This window comes from Mycteria americana, chromosome 22 (assembly GCF_035582795.1).
Source record: "Mycteria americana isolate JAX WOST 10 ecotype Jacksonville Zoo and Gardens chromosome 22, USCA_MyAme_1.0, whole genome shotgun sequence".
Taxonomy (NCBI): Eukaryota; Metazoa; Chordata; class Aves; order Ciconiiformes; family Ciconiidae; genus Mycteria; species Mycteria americana.
This window is the reverse complement of record NC_134386.1, coordinates 1,740,598-1,767,226: the sequence shown is the minus strand read 5'-3', so window position 1 is coordinate 1,767,226 and position 26,629 is coordinate 1,740,598. Positions and strand designations below refer to the sequence as shown.

At 50.9% G+C, this 26,629-nt stretch overlaps 2 protein-coding genes across 7 annotated transcripts in view; one reads left to right on the top strand and one right to left on the bottom strand.

Annotated features, from left to right (window-relative positions):
• The window catches only part of LOC142419829 (F-box/LRR-repeat protein 20), a 43,486-nt gene extending 24,098 nt beyond the window's left edge, over positions 1–19,388 (bottom strand). For 2 of the 3 annotated variants that reach the window (XM_075523160.1, XM_075523163.1), the window contains exons 1-2: positions 19,170–19,388; positions 2,328–2,389 (exon numbers count right to left, since the gene is read on the bottom strand). In XM_075523160.1, the coding sequence (XP_075379275.1) occupies positions 2,328–2,389; positions 19,170–19,211 (104 nt within the window). In that variant the 5' untranslated portion in view covers positions 19,212–19,388. Of the gene's footprint in view, positions 1–2,327; positions 2,390–18,094; positions 18,513–19,169 lie in introns of those variants that run through there. The other variant, XM_075523161.1, reaches the window with a different exon arrangement.
• A 1,224-nt stretch (positions 19,389–20,612) lies between these two features.
• Positions 20,613–26,629, top strand: part of LOC142419893 (F-box/LRR-repeat protein 20-like) — a 43,662-nt gene continuing 37,645 nt past the window's right edge. For 3 of the 4 annotated variants that reach the window (XM_075523298.1, XM_075523297.1, XM_075523300.1), the window contains exon 1: positions 20,613–20,888. In XM_075523298.1, the coding sequence (XP_075379413.1) occupies positions 20,628–20,888 (261 nt within the window). In that variant the 5' untranslated portion in view covers positions 20,613–20,627. Of the gene's footprint in view, positions 20,889–21,705; positions 21,960–26,629 lie in introns of those variants that run through there. The other variant, XM_075523299.1, reaches the window with a different exon arrangement.

Below are 26,629 nucleotides of genomic sequence, written 5' to 3'. Positions count from 1 at the left end.
TGGCAGGCAGCCCTCCAAGAACGAATGCACCTTTTCAACAGGGCGTCATTAATGCCAGCACAGGCAAACAGGGACACGATGCCCCTTCTGGGGAAACGACCCCAGCCAGAGCCGACGGGGACCACAAATTCACCGTTCAGAGTCACCGAGCCAGACGCTGCCCAAAGAGGAGCTGGGAGCAGCAAAGGAACGAGGGCGGTGAATGGAACGCCACGCTTTGCCGGTGTGACTCATTTTTAACTCTGTAAAGGTAGACTCACGTACAAAGCTGTACGCTCCTAGAAACTCGGCTGGCAGGAGGCAAAGCTGAAGCAGGAACCGCAGTATCAGGACAAGGGTTTGTGACCCATCAGCCGGTCTCTCTACCCACGTGCTGCAGGACAGCTTTGTTTAGAGTCCTGCTCTCAGGGAAATGCAGGACAAACACCACTGCTACCGGCCTCGGGATGGGGCACAACATGGCATGACAGCTGAAGCACGGACACGTTTAAAGGAGAGATTTCTGAGGACAGCCCTCCGGAGCGCTTGACACCCCCACCCCATCCTCCCAGACACAAGTGTCACTGGAGTTGCACATTTCTGTATCTTGGCGTGTGACAAAGGCTGCCGCTCGCCCCTTTTAGACCCTCCGACTCTTTCTTTTGCTCAAGTACAGCTTTCCACTTCGCAACCACATCCATGAGACATCAATGCCATCTGCAGAATGAACAAACCAGAGAACAACACATTACACAGTAGCGCTGCTTAAACACATAAGTCTTTGTCTTGCAGACAGTGACACTCATTTGCAGGAGATTCCTGCACATAAATGCATCCAAGTTCCTCTTTCAAAGGCTGCACTGTCAATCCACGCTCATTAATTTTCACAGTATGCTAACAGTGAATTCCAACTCTCAAAACCATTACCTATGAACTTTAACATTTATAAACTTCGTCTCCTGATTTCTTCTAGGTTCCACACACTCCCAAACACGTGCTCTGTTCTACAGCAGCTTAGGATGATTAGCGATATCAAGACACAAAAGACAAAAGCATTTCTGCAGGGCAGAAGCGCGCGTACGGCTGAGAACTCAGCCACACCGTGGCTCGTGCTGGTGAAATTCCCTGCTTGGCGCAGGACCTTCCCTCCTCGGCGCAGGACCTTCCCTCCTCCTTACCACAAATCCTTCGCCCATCGTCTATACTGTTCCTCAACACCAGCTACCTCCCATGGCCCAAGATGGGCTTACTGGGCCCACTCAGGATCGCTCCACTTTGGCCGATCTACCAGAAAGCTCACCCACACTCTCAGCAAGGTCCTGCTCCTCGGGAGCCCAGGGACCACACGCCTCTTCCCCTGAAGTCCATGCAAAATCTCAAGGAAATTCCACCCCCCAAGCTTTCCCTCCCTACCAGATTCCCTGCTTTCCCTAGGCCACACAAACGCCTTGCCTCACACGCCAGTGCAGAGAAGAGAGGAGAGGAGAGAGCGCAGTCAAAAGAGAGTCAGACTTTTCTTCCTGTTCCTTTTATTTCATGAGCGAGCTAGAAGCAGTTTCCTGTGTCCGAGCTCCTCTCCCCAGACTTTTTATTGCCATGAAATGTTGACAGTACTACACAGTGTCTTGCAGGGTAAGAACTTTGTTTGTCTTAATAATTCTAGCTGCCACCTGCTATTGCCTTCACCATTTACAGTCCAGCACCTCAGCCTAAAGCACTGATGAACACAACTTTGCTTCAAGATGCCAAACTGCGATGCCTGAGGTACAATCACACACGCACACCATCGCACTACTCCTGCGCTGGGGAAGGCAGACTTAAAAGCGTGTGCGTGCGTGTGTGCACGTGGAAGGGCAGCACAGGGAGAGGGCAGAGCTCTCTACCGAGATCCCCAAAGTCTGATCTGTTTGATCTCTGCCAAGGGGACCATCCTGCCAGGTGCTGAGCACCTGCCTCTTATTGACGAGGAACAGGACAAAGTCCGCCCAAGCACAACTGGAGCAGAGAGACTCACTTCTTTTTTAAATGGAACACTTTAGAGACCGGCAGGATCCTGTTCTACACACTACACACTTACCATTTATTTTCATCAAGGACTTGTTTAGTCCTTAGTTCTTCCATCTACAAAACAGGCCACCAGCAAGTTAATTTAACATTTTAAAAACCAAAACCTAATAATATTTAGCATAAACTGCTGCTGATGCAGACCTTTGATCTGCTTCTCTTTGTCTATGGCTTTAGAAGTGACCCAATCCAAGCTCGTGATTTAGGAGCGTACCAGCAAAATCGGCTCCTGGCTGCACGTAACAATACGCACCACAGTCTCCAAGCTCTGGAAGAAGGCTTACCGAAGCAGCAGCTCTTTTGGAAGTTTTTTGTTGATCACAGCTTCGTCATTGTTTGAGAACATCTGTAAACAAAAACAATTTAAACATTTTAGCCATACAGTTTCATTAAGGAAAGAAAACCGACTTGACCCGAGGGAAGAAGCTGCTGGTTAACAAGGCCATTTCAAGGGACACATCTGGCCCCATAAACTCTCAAAAGATAAACTCCGTGCTCAAGCTTTCCAGCTCCTGGACTGGACCTTACTTGGATAGAACATTACATCCCACATAGTGTAAAAAATGGTCCAAGAATGCTTTGTGGATGGATGGATTAAATATAAAGGGAGATTTTTCATTGACCTATGAAAGTCATTTATACTTAGGGGGTACTTGTGGGCTGGCACTGACTATAGGAAGGTATCACCTACGGCACTACTACGGCCTTCCATCTGTGTCACAGTTCTGTGAAGGTCCACCAAAGCACAGGCACTTTAAAATCGTCAAGTGTACCTACGCATCAAACGACCGTATGGCAAACGCCTGGGAGGGAAGGGCTACGACAAGAATGGTCAAGCAGCCCTAACAGCCAACAAACGGAGGCTGAAGACGCAGGCACAGCAGGGCTGGTTTCCCTAACAGAAAAGGGCGCAGAGCACTGGTGAGCAGGAGCCTAAGGGAAAAGGGGCCCGTATCGTTCTCGCAGCAAATTGTTTGAGAGCAGCCCTTAGAGCTTAGGGGCAAACGGTATCTTTTTTAAATCGGGAAGCATGGTTTAAAGGGAGACGTAACCTTTGGTGCTGCGTCAGGAGGAGAGATGGTTCTGGGAAAACACTGTGTTCTTCCAAGGCAACGAAACCAGAGCTGTTTGCTGTATCCCATAAGCTTTTGCATGCAAAGCATTATCATCGCGGCCGACAATTTGCAAATCTGAAATGGACTTTCGGACCAGCTCAAGTAATCCCACTAGCTGCAAGAGTGAGAAGTGCGTCTCTTTTCCAAGGAGTCCTAAGAAAACCACACGGCAAAGCCTCAGGTGCTTCTTGAGGAATACCTACCTATATTTAAAAGACTTTGTGTTGTCTTGCCATGGTGAAAAAGCAAACAACCAACCAACCTCCACACACTCAGGCCTGTGGGAGGAATGATTAGAGCGATCTGTGAACAAAGACTGCTCAGCAGTGATGCCTCATTCCATTTAGAAGCCTGCTTTCAACATTTCCAAAAGCAAAGCAGGGAACAAGGAGAATGAGCTTTAATTTCATTAATAAAGTTTCTCTTTAATCTCCTGGAACAACTGAGAGCTGATCTGCCTGAGCTACATAGCTGGCAAAGCTGCTGCCAAAATTACAGTCCAAAACAGCTGATTCTTGCCACTTGATTAAGTGGTCTGAATCAATTTAGTTGTATGTATGCAAAGCAAATAAAACCAGCATCAGCTAGGTCGCTTAAGTGGCAGAGGATCAGATTAAGAGTTAAAAAAGGCAAGTAAGATCTTGGTGGCTTATGAAGCTGTACGCTAGGCCTCTCTGACAGACAACAGCTTCTCCAAGCAGCAAATATCCTCTACCGGAGCATCAACCCCAGCCCATCACCCATCAGAGAAACCATCATAGCTTAACGTGAAAAGCCAACGTGCTGCCGCTAAGTAGCTTTCTCATACGCTCCCATCAGTGGTAACAAACTGACAGCAGAATCATGCCATCATGACAAGAGAACACTAAAAACAATGCTTTTAGAGCCAAGCTTAAAAGCTGTGTTGCTTCTACATCACAGTTTCCTTTTTAATTATCTCAAGACACTGAAACATGATGCTGAAGTGGGACACGAACTCTCCAGCATTCTCTCCCAAAATGTCACACAGAAGAAAAGTGTTGTTTTCCCCCCACAGACGCTTTTATCACTTCCCACCAGAAGATATCACAAGTTCGCAAGTCCTAAATGGTCCACTAGACAGGCAACTACTCAGCCCATTTTGCAGATAACAAAAATGGAAGTTTTGCCATTTCCCCAGCTAACACAAATTCTGTGGAGCCTGTTCCCTCAGAGACTAGGGCAGAAGAGCATCTCCTCGAGTCCAGGACCACGTCCAGACCCGCTCACGAATGCCATCTGACGCCTGGCCATAACTGCGGAGTGCCACAGCGGGTCAGGACAGACATCGGCGAGGCTGTGAAAGGCGCTAACGCGTGTGCGCGCTCTGGGACTGCATCATCTAATGAGATGGCTTAGCTGATCAGCTGGGAAATTAAGGAAATTCTGGAGAAAGCCCTAACAAAGGACAAATGCAGAGGAATTATTCATGGGAAAACACGAGACTATGATTTTTCTTCCCCCAGGTACAAGAACAATAGCAAACAGGCACATCTACCCTCTTTCCCATTATTGTCCAGGCCACGATTTGACATCTGAACCAGCACTCTCCACCCCCTTCACAAAAAAGGGTGAGAGAAATTGAAGGAGCAAATCAGAGAGCAGTAGGAGACTTCTGAAAAGGAACCAGCCTAGAAGAGAACAGGCAAGGGGCAGGAAGCATTAAAATAGAGACTCCAGAAGCAGCCAGCCAGCCAGCCTTCTCCGTCTCCTCTGGAGTGGCAACAAGGCTTGGTCTGAATTCAAATTTTACTGTGAGAAGGCAGGCAATAGTCACTGCCTGCTCTTAACTGAGGCTGTGCATCAAGGGCACTCACAGACAGCTTTGTGCAAAACGCAGGTAACTTCTTGACTTCTGCCCATTACATTGCTCAGGAGAAAAGCTTACCTCCATTCCCGTGCAAATCAAAGCCTTAAATGGTTTATTCTGTAGAGCCTACCCTCTGACCACTACGATCCTAACGGAACATTTGGGTTTTGCCTCACTAAGAAGTGCTTGCACTTAAACGCGACGGGGCCAAGGCAGGACGTGCTCCGTGGGAGAACCTCAGCTCCGGAATCCCCCTCCACTGCAAGGCTGCGAAGTGCCAGGGTACATCACCAGACCTATTTTCTCAAGCCTTCCTTCAAACCTTGGTGCTCAGATGACAGAGGCTGCGTGAAAACAGGCTGGAATCAGGATATATTGCTAAGTCATGGCAGCATGTCTCGCTAGCCAAATACACCAATGGACATTTTGAATTCTGGCAAGTCCATACAAGAATAAAACTACTCTGAAAAAACGTTAGAGGCTATTCGAGGCTTCCAGGCTTCTGAAATTACTTCTCGGGATAAAAACGAAGTGACCCAAGGGTGCTTTTCCTAACATCTCTCTCAAGATCCTTTAATACCAGGTGTTATTCAGGAGAGTCAGTTATTGACAGCATACCGAAAAACACAGCTTGCTTGTATGTAAATTCTGCAGCCTGCATAAAACACAGAATCTTCCACAAAGCATCACCTTTGCTGCTGTGCGAAGCCACGTCCCTTACACAGAAGAAATGGAAGGGGCAAGAAGATGAAATTCCTCTTACTCTTCCACCCATCGAGATGAAGGCAGACCAGCACCGCACTACTCTCTTTTGAAACAGCCTCTTCTAGCTAGAAGAGAAGGGATAAATCTAGAACACACACCATGGCAGCAGATACTAGACTTCAAAGCTTCTATTAAATTAGCATAGGTTGCTATAATCTGCTACAAGGCAAAGGAAAACACGTCCTGCCGAAACACCAGAGCTGGACAAAGTTTATACTAGAGAGCGCTGCATTTCCCAGTTATGTTACTATAAATCTCTTACTGGTCCTCAGAGCAACACCTGCAGAGACTGGAAGCCATGGCTTAGCTGCCCTGGGCAGCCGGAGCTACGCGGTGCCACAACACACGCAGGATTTGGTCATCGCTCAGTTAAGATGATTTCATTTTCCTGCAAATATTGTACTGCCCAGCTCTCCTACCAAAGCCAGGAAACGGGTAGAACCTGCAGAGTTTTCCAGGGCATACGTCTGCTGGCAGTTTTACGCTTCACACAGAAAGACAGTTTACAACCCATGAGATAGTTTGCATATACACTCTTCAACAGCACTGCACGTGGAGACACCTCCCTCTGCCAACAGGGGCTCAAAAGGGAGAACAAACAGCATCCCCCTCACTGCAGCTCCAGCACTTGGTTCAGCACCAACTTCACAAGCCCAAAGAAGTGACAGAACTGGGGGACTTAATCCATAAATCACCCCTTTAGCTCGCAGACCAATCCAAATGTTCGTACACCGCTTACATCTACTGGTCAATAAAAGGAGAACTGTAACTACTTGGCTCCCGGTTTAGGATAGCTCGGTGCACCCACCATTTGGCAGGGGCACCCAGAGGGGGCTGCTTTGCCGTGTTTTCTCAAGAGTAGATGGCCAGAGGAGCTGGCAACAAAGACAAGGGTGAGCCAGCCTTCATCTACCCGCAGGAACTCGCCAGGTGCCCCTGAATTCCAGAACTCTTCCCTGCGCTCTCCCACACTAACTGGAAACCCCAGAGATGATAACGCAGAAGACAACAAACTGCTGCTTGCCAGGACGTCTGTACGGGCACCGCTGTGCTTCTCTCCAGAGCACTGTCACCCACAAGCATTCAAATCAAGCAAGTTTATGAAAACAAATGGACAAAAGCCATCAAAGGACACAGCTCTTGCAGCCACGCACTGCAGTCGATAAGCACAACATGTAAAAGCACAACAAATTGTCGTTTGTTTTAACGACCGCCCCCTTGCCTTTCAGGCTATTAAAAGTTTTGCAAACTGGCTCAATCCATCTGGTTGCACAGTCCCGCAGCAGCCTGCAAGCGCTCCGTGCGGGGCTAATAAACAGATTTGTCTGCTGCGGGGCCCTGCTAACGGCGCACAAGACAGAGGTGCTGTTCCCGCAGTGGTCACGTCAGCCATTCACTGCAGGGCACAGCAAGCCAAACTGGGTCACCTGTGCGACATCAGCACAGGATCCGGACGACAGCACTTTGCAGCCGAGCGGGCAATGGACGGCAGCGTATAATTATGAGCGTCCCTGCACAAGAAACACCTACATATGCACTGTACTCATCGTACAGGCAAAGACGGACGTGAACAACAGTTGATGCAAGCTCTGCTAGTGACGCAACTCTTCGCAGGCATGGAGTATTTGACCTGAAATATGGAGTAGCGTGTCATTATTGCAGCCATTCCTTTAGCCTTTGAGCAAGTCTTGCATCGTCACGGACCAGGCTTCAAAAGCCACGCAAGCACGGAGAGGCTCCTCTTGCCTCTCTCCTTCAGGTCTGTATGGCAGCTGGTGCCATGCCATCCACCCTGCCCAGCGTGAACTGAGCTGGTCAAGATTCAGCATGTAAATGAGGTGTCCACAAGCTGGACCGATTCAGCTGCTGCGTTCACAGAGAGACCGCACAACTCCCTGTGACATGACACAAACATGTGTCACACCGGGAAATGCTAAAACCAAAGGCGGTGCAGCCAGCACCTACAGCTCCTCTCGGGAAATCCACACTCAATACACATTTCCTTCTCATTTAGAAACTTCCACCTGAGAAGAAGTTGCTGTATTAACGTGGAGGTCTCAGTATGAGGCTGACTGACTTACTCCACAGCAGCAAGTAAAGGCTTCTCCAGCGAGAAGAGCGTTTATTCAACACTTTCTGCAAAATTTAAACCTTTGCTTCCAGAACACTTACACTCCCCATACCTTCCGGTCCACAGAAAGTCTCCAAACACACATTGGCGCAAAGCTGTCTCTCCCGGCTTACAGAGAGCCGGAAAAACTCCACAAGAGCCGCTACAGACCCCGGCTCTGGGCAGGCTCTTGGCTGCAGGGCTCTGCCGCGGCCTGGGCTGGCAGAGGGAGGGGGCAATGCTTTCCTGTAAATGTCACATCTGGCAATGGTTTTGATTTTACTGTTGGGGAAGGGCTGGAGGGGTGTTCCTATGAGGAACAAAAGCTTTTTCTTTCACTTTTTTGTGTTTGGAAAAATACACTTGAGAAGTTTCTAAATGAGTTATTTCAACATTTACCCTTTACTGGAAGCGATGAGGAATATTAACGTACGCAATACAAAGCACATTTATTTTACATTACCCTAAATGCTCACAACTACTCTCTGTACGCAATTCTTAAGTTACCGCATGCATTTTTAAGAGAACAACAGTTCACTCGCCTGACTCACCAAAAAGACTTTCCACTAAAACAGCAGCAGGGACTTCTTCCAATAAAGTGCCATTTCGACATACAGACGTACCACACTGCCTTGCCTATACGACAGCAGACACTGAAAAACACCATCAATTCTCCCAACGTTTCGGTACACAGAATTTTGCCCACTAAAGAGACAAGGAGCAGAAAAAGGACAGAGTCGATTTGCAGCGTAACACGGGTGGTCTACAATTAAGGCGCGGCTCCGAGATACACACACACTCACGTACTCCAAGCCGCTCCGATGCTGGAACTTCTGAACCTGAACCGACCAACGCAAGCTGCTATGTCCCAGCGCTACCAAAATCCTACTTGGGCAACAAACACGAGGGCGTTTACTGGCATAAAGTTTCAAGGCTGACCACAAGGACTCGTTCCCTTTCAATGTGACTGTTTGCAGGACCTCTTTCGGCATAAAAATGTATATTGTTATGGGCACCGAGGAGGAAAGGAGCACCACCCCATGCTGCGCTCTTTTACCCGGACACAGACACGGTCACGCACAGAGGCAGGGGTCTTCAAGGCCTGTATCGTCCTGAAAAGTACTGAAGAACTTCAGTTAACAGGAGTATGTTCAGCTGGACGAGAAACTGGCTACCATCATCATTAAAAGGATATCAAGTCATTGTCCATGTTTGTACTCCATGCAAGCTAAACAGCGGCGAGCCAGCAGTGCAATACAGCTGCTGCATACATCAGCTAGGGTGGAAGTATTTACTGCACTGCCGACAAACACAGCTGGTTTTCAACCGAGGCTGCAGCTGGCATCAGCACAGGAAGAGGGATGGTTGGTCTGAAAAACATATAAAAATCACACGAGGCTTAACTTTAGAAGCATCAGTGCCAAAGCCAACAACGCAGCACCCAGCGTTAGCCTAGATGCGGACTTTGAACTCAACCACTTTTCTTCTAAAGCAGAAAATTCAAAGCTCAGTGGAGAAAAGGGGATGACGCTTATTTGGAGCTTTACGGAATTAGTGGCTACAAGGCGAGCAAAGGCACGCGCATCAGTTGTTACACCGAGACCCACCATTATCCACCTTAACGCTCACTCCAGTGAAAAATAACACAGGCTCTGGCACGCCCAGCCCCGTGAGAACGCAGACTGAAAATCCCAAACAGCTCGAGAAGCACCAGCAAAACGCACTGCGCGCCGCCACGGCCGAGGACACGATCGGGTTGATGCAGAGAGAGGGGGGAAGAAAGAAGACGGACATCCATTTCCAGTACAAAAACCAACCAACCAAACCACAGAGAGACATCCATACAGGCGGGCAGCAGGACATGAAAACGATAAACACTGCTGAAAGCAAGCACAAACACAACCAATAAAGCGTTTCCCGTCTCTAGGTTAAGCAAACTTTATGCAAAATTAACACTAGAGAACTTAAAAATCCATGAAATCATGGGTCATAGTACAATTTTAAAATACTGCAACTTGCTTACTTGCGTAACAGGAACGGTGTAAGACAAACTTCTTACAGCAGCCTTACAAACACAAAAGAAAAAGCTAAGCACGTGCTGAGGATGACATTTTAGACCTAGAGCTCACCATCCCTGGTCCACAAGCAAATGCTGGCCAGACCCTCCGCAACTGCTCACAACCACAGGAAATGAGGCAATTAAAACCAAGACAGAAAACAGACTGCACTTATTAGAGAGTAAATAATGCATTCGGGAAACTCTTTTTAAGCTAGGAAAGGTGGGGAATCAAGAGTCGCCATCATAAATTAAGGATTACATACGTAGCCGGCATATTTTGTCAGTTTACATCCCCACCCACTCTGTACCATCAAAACACTTTGGAGATTAACCTTCAGAGCGATAAGAGTCTTTTGCTATTCTGAGGTGAAAGAAATGCAACATCTGTGCAAATTCATTCCAAGAGTTTAAATCCTGACGAGTCAGAGATGCTCTGCAAGGTGTTCTTCAGCTCTACTGCTGCTGGCTCACATCCAAAACTCTAGGATTTCTGGTAGTATTTATACCACTTTTACCTGCTGTGGTCCATATGGAGGAGATGAACAAGCCCAGCACAGAGTCACTGAAACAAGACAAGACACATGCCAAACCCAGCACATAGCACACAACTCCAATCCAGTGAAGAAAAAAAAAAACAAAACTGAGCACAACACACACACACAGACACACACACAAAGAAGTGGAATTCCTTCTGTATTTCCTTTGGAAAAGCTCAGTGGAGCTTTGAAGTGACTTCTTACAAACACTGTCAATATACACTAACACCTCGCCTCTAGTTCTCTTGGTTTTGGAAAAAAAATGCTACTTCTGCTACAGGGCTCACATAACGGAAACATAAAAGGCATGCATTGAGCACTGGTTCAGAAGGGCTCCTTCCCCAGCACAAGACTGAAGGGCAGCACGAGTTTAAGCAAGCTGAGCTGCCTTACTGGAGGCAACGGAAAAATTACACCGCAGAGCTAAGTCACACAGAAGCGACAGGGAAATACAGGGCTCTTCGGAGGACACGATACAAAGCATAAAGTTGTTTCCGTCCACAAGCACTTCACATTGGGCAAATTTTCCTTCTAGCCTTTAGTTACACAGGCACTTTTTAAAACAAAAACAAAACCATCCAGTTTAATCTGTGTTAAATCTCCAAGGAAAATGGCTGGCTCTCAAATGAAGCCGCTGCTGTGACAAGCTCCATCGGCAGCAGCCGTGATGCTCCGGCGTCCTCCCGCAGCGTTTGTGCCAGGAGAACCAGGGCAGGCGAAGCAGCCGGCCCCCTCCTGCCACGCACCGTGCCACCGGCACCCGCGCCCAGCCTGGCTCACAACCAGGGCTCCGCTCAAACAAAATCCTGACTGAGCACTACATAACCAAGACGAAAGAGACCCTGGCTGAAAAGCCTTAGGACAGGCTTAATATTCCCAAAAATAGCTCAATAGGCAACTTACTCGACAGACACTGTCAGATCACTTCTTCCTCATCTGCTTGTCGTTGCTTTGGCTTAAATTTCTTAAAGCTTTAATTTCTGCTGGCCATAAACAGCTGCGGTATGGACGAGCTACCCTTCTGTGCAGCCTGACCCCGTCCTGCATTCAGTAGCAAAGGTCAATAAATACCCTTTTTACATGTGTTTTCGCATCAGCAATGCTAAAAGCACGAGGCTGAACAAAAAATTAGTAAAGCCCTATAGAAATCAAGCCCATGATAAAGAATTGCCTGCCGCACACACCTCTGACGTAGCGGTGTAACGCAGAAACTGCCACGGAGAAGAAATGCATCAGGTGATTCAGGTGCAAATACACAAGGTCATGCTGGTGCATTCAAAAAGTAAAACTTCCAAGTCAGATACGCAGTGCGGGTGAGAAACTAGAAGACGACTTCTGATTTAAGAAATACCATTTCGGCTGTAAATACCACATGTGCTAGATCCTTTTTTTTTTTTTTTTTTTAAAAACAAACTAGAAACTGCTGTCAGATACGAAAAGGCCACGTTCACACGCTTTTTGGTCATCTGTTTTGTTCTTCCATCCCAGCCTTGGCTCCGAGACAGCCTTCCACAAACAAAGCATCCCACAACTACACCTAAAAGCTCACTGTCTTCATGTTCAAACTGCAATTGAAAAGACTCCACCAGCACTAGCCGTTCCCAGCCTTTTAGTTACCCGACTTCTCCCGCCTGACACAGGCTGCAGGAGACACACATCCGAGTAGTTTCCACTGGCCAGTCCTGGCAGGGACGCAGGGCAGAACCTGAAGCGGCCCGGTGACAGACTGGGGAGGCAGGAGCTTGCACTTAATCGGCTTTGTCTTTACCAGAAGTTGTATCTGGTGCTGAGTGAAAAACACTCTCCAATAGTGTCAGCGATAGCTCGCACGTCCCAGAACTGCAGAGGTCAAAGTTAGTCAGTGTTCTACGTTCAATCGACGGGCCAGGCAGCGAGAAGCAAAAATACCACATATGCTGTCATCAAAGCTGTTTTGGGGCGTCTACTTTCTTTAGCACCATTCAAAACCTCAGCATCCTACGAGGGCTCATCTGGGTATATCACAACCTATTCCAGATATTTGATTTAAAACGATGCTACTTTCTCATACACACCCTTCAGAGTTTTAAATATACACCGTTGCCCATAAAAACAACATCCGAGACCAACAAAGAAGGAGAATATAAATAGGACAAAGACTTCCTGACTTCACAGGGACACAGCCTATGGCCATGGACTGTGCTGTAAAACACCCCCATCGCTATTTTTTTCTTTAGCCTTTTTAGAAGCTCATTTTAGCAGGGTAGCGGTTTACTACAAATGCCCTTTGAATGGACTTGCTTTTTTAATTTATTTAAAAAAAACACAAACTGACATGCTTCAGTATTTTCAGGCCAAAAGTGAGACTCCTCTAGCTCTCCAAGTACCTACCAAAGCTCATCACGATTCAAATAAGCTTCTTTGATAAACAAATCTCCTCGAGTTCTGCCTACAGCTGTACGTCAGCAGTAATAAGTCTTCTTCACTACTGGGTTTGTATTCAGCTGTTATCAAAGAGATGATGATGGTACGGTTGGTATTACTTGGAAATAAAGTCAAATGATGGTGCCTCAAAAACAAAACAAAACAAAACAACACAACACCCTACCTGAGATGAGGTGTGAAGGGCATCGGGCGAGTTTGCCACACATAAAAGGATGGTCGATCTGAAAGCAGAACTCACAGATCAGCCAGGCGTATACAACACCAGCCACACAAAGACTTGGGCCCCTCCACCCAGCTGTGCAGTAACTACTTCCTACCAAATCAATAAGGCTAAGACATTCCTCGGGCCGACTTTCATAATGGCACGAGCCAAATGAAATACACAGCAAGGTAATCCAACGGTGAAAACAATAATTACCTGGTCTATCCCAGGCCCCAATTAAGAATGCTATCTAAAAGAGAATGAGACATAGCCTTGCATACAGGCTCTCTCACTCCCTTTCCTGTTAGGCAAGCTGCGATGCAACGTGGACACAGCCCAAGCAGTCGAGCACCTCTCCTGCAAACACACACGGCGCCTGCGCTGCCATTTGCAGTGGCTGCTCCGACCGGCAGCTCCAAGTGAAACCCCCGCTTTGGGGAACCCCTCTTTCGGCAGCCAGCAGGCATTCACCTCCCTAACCTGCAAGAAAAGCCCCCACCACTGCCGTACACAAACAACCCAAACACAACGCGCTGCTCTTCACATAGCTCAGGCCAAATCAGTGAGGAGTCCTTACCGGGTGCTGCCCCAGCATTCTTTACTGCACAAGTGTCCGCAAGGGACAGGGGAGGAAATACAGCGTTTCTGCCATTTCTGCCTGTATTTCCTGCCGAAATTACTCTTTGCCAGGGCCGACATTTCCACCGTTGCCCAACTTGCAAGCACAACTCCTTGCAGAGGAAGAAGGAAGAAGAGAACCCCATTTGGGAAAAAAAAAATAATAATAAAAATTTGCGACACAAGTTTGGTCTCTCAGGTGACACAGGCTAAGGCCAAAGCCCGCACGCGTAATCCAACACTCGTAAAGCTGCTGCTCCACCTAATTACGGCAGGGATGTGCTTGTGGCTGCCCAGTACAAAGCCTACCAGGTGAAAGAGCTGGGAGACTGGAACCTCCCCCAGCACCAGCGTAACAAAAAGGTGCAAAAGAAAAGCAATCAGAATTTGTTTCTGAAATACCTTGTCTTCATCAGCCAATTTTATAATTAATTGTTCCCCCACACTATGCCTCCTTTGGCTTTTGGCAGCTTGTCTCCATGGCACCTGTACGGCAAAATACGGCACGTAGATTGCAAAGAAGGAATTCAGAGCAACTAAGATTTCCCCCCATCGCCCCCTCCGCCAACAAAAAGCCGCCTTCCTGTTTAATCCTCCCCAGCCTCCCCGTAGCCTGGGTCAAGTATCTTTTGCGCAACCAGTTTGACTTTTGCTTCCAAACCTCGCCAAATTCCTCTCTCCTCTACTAGAGCACGCAGCACAGCCGCAGGACCAGCACAGTGCGGGGCTGAAACACAAGTTACCCTTTACATCTCTTACTATCTGAGCGTTTAAACAACCACTTTGCACACAAGAAAGTAACAGTTGCTTATTCATCTGCCAAAAAAGAAGCGCTGGCTTAAAAAGTATTACACATCAGCGTGCCATGAGATAACACCAAAATAAAAAAATAAAGGGGGGTGGGAGGAGCGAACAAGAGCATGGAAAAGCCATCAGCTTTGACACCCCCCCAGATCTCGATGGTTTATTTTGACAGCGTTTCTCATTGCTTAGGAGCCACATCATTAGATACCTGCCAAAACAAAACTGTTTCCCTTCAGCTGCACTACCTCCCGTCTTCACTGTGCTATGTCAGCACCAGTTTCTCCTGCCATATAACTTGAAACGCCATGGTCAGCATAACCCCAGCTTTTGCAAGTTTCTGCTAGAAAACAGCAAGGAGAGACACCATGGGATGCAAAGAGTTATGGATGCTCCCTGCCTGCTTTGTTTGGGTCTGCCTGTTTGCACAACCTCCACTGCTTGAAATAACAAAGCCCTCACCAGAAGGATAGAAAGGAGCACAGGAGCAGCCCAGCAAAAAGAACAAAGACAACCCCAAAAGCGTCAGCCCTAAACCGTAAAGCCAAGCAACCCTGAAACATGGAAACAGCATTGAAGAGCCAGGAATCCAGCAGATTAAGAAATGGGATCAGGGTAATTGAGATTGGTCAGGTCAGCTTTCTGAACGCAGACAGGATTAATTATTAGAAGGCAACTCGACGTCAAAGCATTTTAAGTTTCTCCTTTTGCTTGCAGCTCACCTCATTTCAGGGCAGATCAAAAGTCAAGCGAGACCTAGGAACTACGGAGGCCACTCGCACAGTCCAGAAGAGTGAGGATTCCCTCACACTGAGGATCCCGAATCCTAGGACAGAAATGCTGTGAAACGCACTGGATTGATGCATTTGTCCTGCTCAAGGTGCTCGCAAGGCTCGTACAGATGCTCGGTCCTCAGATACATCCCTGGTGTTCACATTTTATTTTTCTGAATAGGACAAACCGCCCCGTAAAGAAATGCTTCACAGCCAGAACCAACTCCTGCTAATTGCAGGTTTGTAAGACTCCCCGAGGAAGCCGGAAAGGATGGCGCTTGCTTTTTTTGTGGTGGTGTTTTTGTTTAAGGATGTAGAGGAGACCACGTGTATTGCTCACAGTCTGGAAAAAAGCAACTCTAATTATTTAAGCCCCACAGCGTGGCTCAATGGAACACAAAACTTCGCAGAGCAAGAGATCCCTGCACGGGGAAGGCTTAAAAGCCAGGAGTCTGTCTGTGCTGAAGAGGTCTGCAACTTCTCCCACGGTTGCTCTAATACCAAAGAAGCCACTGTTTATATAAAACGCTGCTCTTGATCATAGGCAGGTGCTTTTGGGCCGGATCATCTCTTTCAGCTTTCTGCGGGCATCTAGGCAAGCGCTAACCATCGCAGAGCGGTGCCGCCCGACCACATCCACTCCGCTCCGAAGGCCAGGAAGCTCAGAGGAGCGCTCTGCCCCAGAAGACGTGGTTCATTTTTTGCTGATGCGTTCGCAAGAGCAGCAAGTTAGCGAAAGCAAGCCGAACACACTCGGGCTCCACGTGACATCCCAGGCCAGAGCGGTGCACAGGAAACAGGTTAAAGAAGTGACGAGAACCAGGCCCTCCGGAAGGTAAACAAGCTCTCAAAGAGGAGGCTGCCAGTCAATCAAAGGCATCAGGAGATGACATCCCCTCCTCTTTGCTATTATTTAGTGGCAGTTCATCAGGCATCACGTGTTAGGTACCACAGGAAGCAGAGAAACCCCAAATAGGAGCCAGGATTGCGATCTGGCAGGGCACATTCCCTAGTAAACCGACACCACAGAAAATTAGCACTCAATCTGGGTAACATTGTCCCTTTTTGTTTGCTCTGCTACACTAAGGGCTTATTTTCTCTCTGGTGGCCACACCTCCTATAAAGGGACTTGTTTAGAATATGCCTGTTTGGCTGGGCATGCCAGAGTTCATTCTTTCATTTCAAAGAAAGAAAGAGTCCCATTCTTCCTGGAACGGACGGCTGGCTACACATACGTACCAGAAACCCATATGCAAGTCAAATGCAAGAAGCTTAGCCCATATTCCATTACCATATTTTATTACTAAAGCAAGAAGAAGTGATTATTAAATCCAATCTAGATTGGATTTTAACATGAACCAACAACAGTAGTTCAGCAACCTGTTCACGTGGCTTCACAAAAGACAATAAACTAAGGCTGAAAACCCAAACCAAACTCCCCCCCAATAATTCACTGCTTATTTAAAGCCTGAAACAGACACAATATACATCAGTCACAACTCTGCGTCAAGCTATTTTCTCCCCAAGACAAGGCTCCAGACAGGCAAAGGCCCTACTTACCACTCCTCACTCAGGGAAACTACCGCGGCACTCGGCTCTGCGTCTAATCCCGAGGGAAGGCAGAGGGCTCTGTAGGAGGAGTACGAATCACCAAGCCTTCAACCCCGTGCTGTCTTCGTCAATCCCACCATATTCAACAACTTTGAATAGCAGCTTCCAGTCTCAATGCATTTTTGCATAATTGTCCTTATGTCACATTAAATATGAACTATTACACTAAACGGCACGCTCTCGTCGCTGAACAGGACTTTGACTTTTAAAGCAGAAGCATTACAAACTGTTCTCCAGAAAGCATGCCTCCATTTCAACCAGTACTTCCCCTCTGACAAAGAAATCTATCTCTAAGTGGCAACACACTAACAGCTTCAAAGCTTTTCAGACCAGAACACCCTGGCTAGAAAAACCACGTTTTTCAAGCCAAAGAGTTCTCAACTCGTCCCTTCCAGAATATATAGGTGACTGGGTCCCAGATAATCCATGCTACGGCTAACAACACCAGGCCCTCGATTTACAAACCAAAACAGAGCCAAGAAACACGCCAATGGTTAAAGGCACTTCTTCTAGCTCAAAAGCAAGCCTTTCTATAACGCACCAACTCTTCCTGTACAAACATAGACTAAAAGAAATTAATCCACACCTCAGATACGCTTGGAGCATTTTGCTTATTTTCCACTTGTCCCTTTTTGACTCTAGGAAGAAAGTAACACACAGTTCCAGCAAAAAAAACCACCCAAAACAAAAAAACCCCACGCTCTCCCCCATCTGCTTCCACCACAAATTGGGTTAATCTCGTTTTCCTACAACCCTGATGAAAAGCTCTCTCAATACTGGAATGAATTCTAGTATTTCAAGACAAAGGCTAAGCAAGCAAAACAAGGTCGTTGCCGTACGACAAGACGTTGCCCCACAGAAGACTGCTAACAGCGCGGTTTTACTCTTTGCTCTGCTCTGTAACCAGCCACTCTGCAGTAATAAAAAAAAGCTCTCAGGAAAAGAAAAAAATACCTGCAGCCAAGAACAGACTAGAACGGTAGAAACAATTACCCCCGACACAACATGTTACACAGGCAGCCTTCTCTTTCCGAGCTCCCAGCTTTAGTTCAACGTTTGGATGCTACAGAAACATGGCTGTTATAACACTCTTTAACCTCAAACCATCCTAAATAGCCACGCTGCTACTTATTGACAGCAGCCGATAGGAGTTGATAGAGGAAGACAATATTTCCCTGTGCCACATTACAAAACCATCATTTTCTGCACCTTTCTCGGCTCCAGGGCCAGTTTCCCGGGGAATCCCACGCTGCTCTCTCTCTGTTCACCAGACACTCTTCAGTTTACCGCTGACCAGTGTTCTCCCCTGACAGCATTCGCGGCCCCTCTCCACGCAGCAGGGGCACAGCCACATCTTTACCCTGCCGGGCTCTCGTCCTCCCGTGTTGTCCTCGCACACAACACGAGCCGGGCGCGCGGGAGAAGGAACGGGCAGGTATTTTCATCCTCCACAACAGCCTCTCACGGCGATCAAGAGTAAACCCTGCTGCTGCTGCTGCTGCTCTCGCTCCTGACACCAACCTCCACCCCCACTCGGGGAAGACAGCTGTTACAACAATGCAGAGCTGGAACCGGCCCTGCCTCCACAGCCTGCTTTGGGCCCTGCTCTTTCAATAGAGCTGATTGTTTACCCTCGGCCTCTTCCCTCCTCTCCATCCCCCACCTCCCCGTAATCCCGTTTGCCCCAAAAAAAGACGCGCCGGGGCCACGGGCCGCCCCCCGCCCCCGACCTGGCCCTCGTCTTGCCCAGGCTCCGTTTCCCACATCCCCTGCTCCCTCAGCAACTTCGCTGCCAGCGCTCACACCCGCAGCAACACGTTGCCAGCAGCCCTGCCCCCCCCACCCCCCCGCAGCCCCCCACGGGAGTTCACAGCTCACGGGGGAACGAAAACAGGCGCCAAACGGGGCGGGGGGACGGGACGGCGACGACGACGACCAGAAGTTTCACGCCAACACCCCCCACCGCGGGTCACAGGCCCGAGCCCCCGCCCCGCGCGGCCCCACGCACGGACCCCGTGGCTGCACGGCTGCCCCCGCACCAGGCCTGTGGTAAAGCCCCCACACACCCACTCGTACAGGGCCCCCCCGCGCCCCGCCCGCCGCCTTTGCCACAGGGCCGCGATGACCGGTTCTCCCGGGCGGGGGGGGGGGGGGACTCGCCCCACACCCTCACGCCGTGGGGGGGCGGGCGGACGGACACACACCCCCACACTGCGGCCTGCACCCCCCCCGGCTCCTCAGCCGGGCCGGGCGGCCTCACCCCCGGGGCCGGCCGGGGCCTCACCTCAAAGCGGCTCTTAGTGACCCCGTTCATCTCCCTCCGCATGGCGGGGCCGGGGCCGGGCGGGGCCGGCGGGGAGGAGGAGGAGGGCAGGGCGGAAGGCCGGCGGAGGGAGGAGGGCAGGGGGTGCCGGGGCTCCGCGGCCTCCGCCCGCCGCCGCCGCGTCTCCTCCGGCCTCAACTTCAACCCAAAACAAAAACACTCCGCACCTGCCAGCAACGCGCGCGCTCATTGGCCAGCGCCGGGCACGGCGCGCGGCGGCGGGGCGGGAGGGGGGAAACAGCGCGCGGGGACGGGAGGGGGGGGCGCGGCGCGCGCTGCAGCGGGGACGCCCCGGGAGCGGGGGGGGGGGGGAAGGGCGGGCTGCGAGGGACCCCCCCCTCCCCGCGACACCGGGGCTGCAGGACCCCCCCGCCATGTCCGGGGGCCGCGAGGGTCCGATACCCGATACCCGGGGGCCGTGCCCCCCCGTGCCGCCGCGGGGACCGGGGGTCCCGGGGGGGAGACCCCCCGCCCCCCCCCGCCCCAGCACACGGCGCCTCCCGCCCCTCCGCTCCCTTCCGGGAGGAGCGGGGAGGCCGCGGAGCTCGGCCAATGGCGGCCCGGGCTGGCGTGGCGTCACCAGGACGTCATTCCCGCGGGAAAATCAAGCGTGGCGCGGGATCCGCCCCCCCCCCCGAGCTCCCGGGACTCTGCTCCCCGCGGCCGAGGGGCCGTGACGCCACACGCCCATTTCCGCAGGCACTGACGTCACCCCAGGCCGGACAGAGCCGTTTTCTTTCCACCCCGCATCGACTTCACCGCCCGGGGGGAAAAGGTTCGGCTTTGGTTTCGCCGCCAGCCTCGCTCTTTCCCACACCCAACGCTGCATCGCCGGGCTCCCGCAGAAACATCTTCACCATACAAGCTCTGGCGGGAGCCCGAAGCCTTCCCAGGGCGCGGCGCCTGCGGCGGCCTCCGCCTCGGCCCTCGGCGCGGCGACGGCGGCGGCGTGCGCCCGGCTCCGGCCTCTCCCTCTCGCACCGCTTGGGCCGCGCGGGAACTGTTCCCGCCATCTCTGCCCGCGAGGGCGATGCCGCCTTCCGCAGGGGAATTCGGGATGTCGGACTTTGGTCCCGGGCGAGCGGGGAAGGGAACGCGCGCAGCTCCCTCCTTTACGACGCCTTTTTGCGTGCGCTGTGAAGGCAAACGGCGTTTCCTTCCAAGCTCCGCTGCGTTTCGTACCGGTAAAACACGGCTCCGAGTAACGACCGGTCCGTGAAACGCCCAGCCCCGATGTATCGGGTATCGGACCTTCGCGGCCCCCGGACATGGCGGGGGGGTCCCTCGCAGCCCGCCCTTCCCCCCCCCGCTCCCGGGGCGTCCCCGCTGCAGCGCGCGCCGCGCCCCCCCCCCTCCCGTCCCCGCGCGCTGTTTCCCCCCTCCCGCCCCGCCGCCGCGCGCCGTGCCCGGCGCTGGCCAATGAGCGCGCGCGTTGCTGGCAGGTGCGGAGTGTTTTTGTTTTGGGTTGAAGTTGAGGCCGGAGGAGACGCGGCGGCGGCGGGCGGAGGCCGCGGAGCCCCGGCACCCCCTGCCCTCCTCCCTCCGCCGGCCTTCCGCCCTGCCCTCCTCCTCCTCCCCGCCGGCCCCGCCCGGCCCTCCTCCTCCTCCCCGCCGGCCCCGCCCGGCCCCGGCCCCGCCATGCGGAGGGAGATGAACGGGGTCACTAAGAGCCGCTTTGAGGTGAGGCCCCGGCTGGCCCCGGGGGTGAGGCCGCCCGGCCCGGCTGAGGAGCCGGGGGGGGTGCAGGCCGCAGTGTGGGGGTGTGTGTCCGTCCGCCCGCCCCCCCACGGCGTGAGGGTGTGGGGCGAGTCCCCCCCCCCCCCCGCCCGGGAGAACAGGTCATCGCGGCCCTGTGGCAAAGGCGGCGGGCGGGGCGCGGGGGGGCCCTGTACGAGTGGGTGTGTGGGGGCTTTACCACAGGCCTGGTGCGGGGGCAGCCGTGCAGCCACGGGGTCCGTGCGTGGGGCCGCGCGGGGCGGGGGCTCGGGCCTGTGACCAGCGGTGGGGGGTGTTGGCGTGAAACTTCTGGTCGTCGTCGTCGCCGTCCCGTCCCCCCGGCCCCGTTTGGCGCGTGTTTGCGTTCCCCCGTGAGCTGTGAACTCCCGTGGGGGGCTGCGGGGGGGGGGGGGCAGGGCTGCTGGCAACGTGTTGCTGCGGGTGTGAGCGCTGGCAGCGAAGTTGCTGAGGGAGCAGGGGATGTGGGAAACGGAGCCTGGGCAAGACGAGGGCCAGGTCGGGGGCGGGGGGCGGCCCGTGGCCCCGGCGCGTCTTTTTTTGGGGCAAACCGGGATTACGGGGAGGTGGGGGATGGAGAGGAGGGAAGAGGCCGAGGGTAAACAATCAGCTCTATTGAAAGAGCAGGGCCCAAAGCAGGCTGTGGAGGCAGGGCCGGTTCCAGCTCTGCATTGTTGTAACAGCTGTCTTCCCCGAGTGGGGGTGGAGGTTGGTGTCAGGAGCGAGAGCAGCAGCAGCAGCAGGGTTTACTCTTGATCGCCGTGAGAGGCTGTTGTGGAGGATGAAAATACCTGCCCGTTCCTTCTCCCGCGCGCCCGGCTCGTGTTGTGTGCGAGGACAACACGGGAGGACGAGAGCCCGGCAGGGTAAAGATGTGGCTGTGCCCCTGCTGCGTGGAGAGGGGCCGCGAATGCTGTCAGGGGAGAACACTGGTCAGCGGTAAACTGAAGAGTGTCTGGTGAACAGAGAGAGAGCAGCGTGGGATTCCCCGGGAAACTGGCCCTGGAGCCGAGAAAGGTGCAGAAAATGATGGTTTTGTCATGTGGCACAGGGAATTATTGTCTTCCTCTATCAACTCCTATCGGCTGCTGTCAATAAGTAGCAGCGTGGCTATTTAGGATGGTTTGAGGTTAAAGAGTGTTATAACAGCCATGTTTCCGTAGCATCCAAACGTTGAACTAAAGCTGGGAGCTCGGAAAGAGAAGGCTGCCTGCGTACCGTGTTGTGTCGGGGGTAATTGTTTCTACCGTTCTAGTCTGTTCTTGGCTGCAGGGATTTTTTCTTTTCCTGAGAGCTTTTTTTTATTACTGCAGAGTGGCTGGTTACAGAGCAGAGGAAAGAGTAAAACCGCGCTGTTAGCAGTCTTCTGTGGGGCAACGTCTTGTCGTACGGCAACGACCTTGTTTTGCTTGCTTAGCCTTTGTCTTGAAATACTAGAATTCATTCCAGTATTGAGAGAGCTTTTCATCAGGGTTGTAGGAAAACGAGATTAACCCAATTTGTGGTGGAAGCAGATGGGGAAGAGCGTGGGGTTTTTTTGTTTTGGGTGGGTTTTTTTTGCTGGAACTGTGTGTTACTTTCTTCCTAGAGTCAAAAAGGGACAAGTGGAAAATAAGCAAAATGCTCCAAGCGTATCTGAGGTGTGGATTAATTTCTTTTAGTCTATGTTTGTACAGGAAGAGTTGGTGCGTTATAGAAAGGCTTGCTTTTGAGCTAGAAGAAGTGCCTTTAACCATTGGCGTGTTTCTTGGCTCTGTTTTGGTTTGTAAATCGAGGGCCTGGTGTTGTTAGCCGTAGCATGGATTATCTGAGACCCAGTCCCCTATATATCCTGGAAGGGACGAGTTGAGAACTCTTTGGCTTGAAAAACGTGGTTTTTCTAGCCAGGGTGTTCTGGTCTGAAAAGCTTTGAAGCTGTTAGTGTGTTGCCACTTAGAGATAGATTTCTTTGTCAGAGGGGAAGTACTGGTTGAAATTGAGGCATGTTTTCTGGAGAACAGTTTGTAATGCTTCTGCTTTAAAAGTCAAAGTCCTGTTCAGCGACGAGAGCGTGCCGTTTAGTGTAATAGTTCATATTTAATGTGACATAAGGACAATTATGCAAAAATGCATTGAGACTGGAAGCTGCTATTCAAAGTTGTTGAATATGGTGGGATCGACGAAGACAGCACGGGGTTGAAGGCTTGGTGATTAGTACTCCTCCTACAGAGCCCTCTGCCTTCCCTCAGGATTAGACGCAGAGCCGAGTGCCGCGGTAGTTTCCCTGAGTGAGGAGTGGTAAGTAGGGCCTTTGCCTGTCTGGAGCCTTATCTTGGGGAGAAAATAGCTTGACGCAGAGTTGTGACTGATGTATATTGTGTCTGTTTCAGGCTTTAAATAAGCAGTGAATTATTGAGGGGGAGTTTGGTTTGGGTTTTCAGCCTTAGTTTATTGTCTTTTGTGAAGCCACGTGAACAGGTTGCTGAACTACTGTTGTTGGTTCATGTTAAAATCCAATCTAGATTGGATTTAATAATCAGTTCTTCATGCTTTAGTAATAAAATATGGTAATGGAATATGGGCTAAGCTTCTTGCATTTGACTTGCATATGGGTTTCTGGTACGTATGTGTAGCCAGCCGTCCGTTCCAGGAAGAATGGGACTCTTTCTTTCTTTGAAATGAAAGAATGAACTCTGGCATGCCCAGCCAAACAGGCATATTCTAAACAAGTCCCTTTATAGGAGGTGTGGCCACCAGAGAGAAAATAAGCCCTTAGTGTAGCAGAGCAAACAAAAAGGGACAATGTTACCCAGATTGAGTGCTAATTTTCTGTGGTGTCGGTTTACTAGGGAATGTGCCCTGCCAGATCGCAATCCTGGCTCCTATTTGGGGTTTCTCTGCTTCCTGTGGTACCTAACACGTGATGCCTGATGAACTGCCGCTAAATAATAGCAAAGAGGAGGGGATGTCATCTCCTGATGCCTTTGATTGACTGGCAGCCTCCTCTTTGAGAGCTTGTTTACCTTCCGGAGGGCCTGGTTCTCGTCACTTCTTTAACCTGTTTCCTGTGCACCGCTCTGGCCTGGGATGTCACGTGGAGCCCGAGTGTGTTCGGCTTGCTTTCGCTAACTCGCTGCTCTTGCGAACGCATCAGCAAAAAATGAACCACGTCTTCTGGGGCAGAGCGCTCCTCTGAGCTTCCTGGCCTTTGGAGCGGAGTGGATGTGGTCGGGCGGCACCGCTCTGCGATGGTTAGCGCTTGCCTAGATGCCCGCAAAGAGCTGAAAGAGATGATCCGGCCCAAAAGCACCTGCCTATGATCAAGAGCAGCGTTTTATATAAACAGTGGCTTCTTTGGTATTAGAGCAACCGTGGGAGAAGTTGCAGACCTCCTCAGCACAAACAGACTCCTGGCTTTTAAGCCTTCCCCGTGCAGGGATCTCTTGCTCTGCGAAGTTTTGTGTTCCATTGAGCCACGCTGTGGGGCTTAAATAATTAGAGTTGCTTTTTTCCAGACTGTGAGCAATACACGTGGTCTCCTCTACATCCTTAAACAAAAACACCACCACAAAAAAAGCAAGCGCCATCCTTTCCGGCTTCCTCGGGGAGTCTTACAAACCTGCAATTAGCAGGAGTTGGTTCTGGCTGTGAAGCATTTCTTTACGGGGCGGTTTGTCCTATTCAGAAAAATAAAATGTGAACACCAGGGATGTATCTGAGGACCGAGCATCTGTACGAGCCTTGCGAGCACCTTGAGCAGGACAAATGCATCAATCCAGTGCGTTTCACAGCATTTCTGTCCTAGGATTCGGGATCCTCAGTGTGAGGGAATCCTCACTCTTCTGGACTGTGCGAGTGGCCTCCGTAGTTCCTAGGTCTTGCTTGACTTTTGGTCTGCCCTGAAATGAGGTGAGCTGCAAGCAAAAGGAGAAACTTAAAATGCTTCGACGTCGAGTTGCCTTCTAATAATTAATCCTGTCTGCGTTGAGAAAGCTGACCTGAACAATCTCAATTACCCTGATCCCATTTCTTAATCTGCTGGGTTCCTGGCTCTTCAATGCTGTTTCCATGTTTCAGGGTTGCTTGGCTTTACGGTTTAGGGCTGATGCTTTTGGGGTTGTCTTTGTTCCCTTTGCTGGGCTGCTCCTGTGCTCCTTTCTATCCTTCTGGTGAGGGCTTTGTTATTTCAAGCAGTGGAGGTTGTGCAAACAGGCAGACCCAAACAAAGCAGGCAGGGAGCATCCATAACTCTTTGCATCCCATGGTGTCTCTCCTTGCTGTTTTCTAGCAGAAACTTGCAAAAGCTGGGGTTATGCTGACCATGGCGTTTCAAGTTATATGGCAGGAGAAACTGGTGCTGACATAGCACAGTGAAGACAGGAGGTAGTGCAGCTGAAGGGAAACAGTTTTGTTTTGGCAGGTATCTAATGATGTGGCTCCTAAGCACTGAGAAACGCTGTCAAAATAAACCATCGAGATCTGGGGGGGTGTCAAAGCTGATGGCTTTTCCATGCTCTTGTTTGCTCCTCCCACCCCCCTTTATTTTTTTATTTTGGTGTTATCTCATGGCACGCTGATGTGTAATACTTTTTAAGCCAGCGCTTCTTTTTTGGCAGATGAATAAGCAACTGTTACTTTCTTGTGTGCAAAGTGGTTGTTTAAACGCTCAGATAGTAAGAGATGTAAAGGGTAACTTGTGTTTCAGCCCCGCACTGTGCTGGTCCTGCGGCTGTGCTGCGTGCTCTAGTAGAGGAGAGAGGAATTTGGCGAGGTTTGGAAGCAAAAGTCAAACTGGTTGCGCAAAAGATACTTGACCCAGGCTACGGGGAGGCTGGGGAGGATTAAACAGGAAGGCGGCTTTTTGTTGGCGGAGGGGGCGATGGGAGGAAATCTTAGTTGCTCTGAATTCCTTCTTTGCAATCTACGTGCCGTATTTTGCCGTACAGGTGCCATGGAGACAAGCTGCCAAAAGCCAAAGGAGGCATAGTGTGGGGGAACAATTAATTATAAAATTGGCTGATGAAGACAAGGTATTTCAGAAACGAATTCTGATTGCTTTTCTTTTGCACCTTTTTGTTACGCTGGTGCTGGGGGAGGTTCCAGTCTCCTAGCTCTTTCACCTGGTAGGCTTTGTACTGGGCAGCCACAAGCACATCCCTGCCATAATTAGGTGGAGCAGCAGCTTTACGAGTGTTGGATTACGCGTGCGGGCTTTGGCCTTAGCCTGTGTCACCTGAGAGACCAAACTTGTGTCGCAAATTTTTATTATTTTTTTTTTTTTCCCAAATGGGGTTCTCTTCTTCCTTCTTCCTCTGCAAGGAGTTGTGCTTGCAAGTTGGGCAACGGTGGAAATGTCGGCCCTGGCAAAGAGTAATTTCGGCAGGAAATACAGGCAGAAATGGCAGAAACGCTGTATTTCCTCCCCTGTCCCTTGCGGACACTTGTGCAGTAAAGAATGCTGGGGCAGCACCCGGTAAGGACTCCTCACTGATTTGGCCTGAGCTATGTGAAGAGCAGCGCGTTGTGTTTGGGTTGTTTGTGTACGGCAGTGGTGGGGGCTTTTCTTGCAGGTTAGGGAGGTGAATGCCTGCTGGCTGCCAAAAGAGGGGTTCCCCAAAGGGGGGGTTTCACTTGGAGCTGCCGGTCGGAGCAGCCACTGCAAATGGCAGCGCAGGCGCCGTGTGTGTTTGCAGGAGAGGTGCTCGACT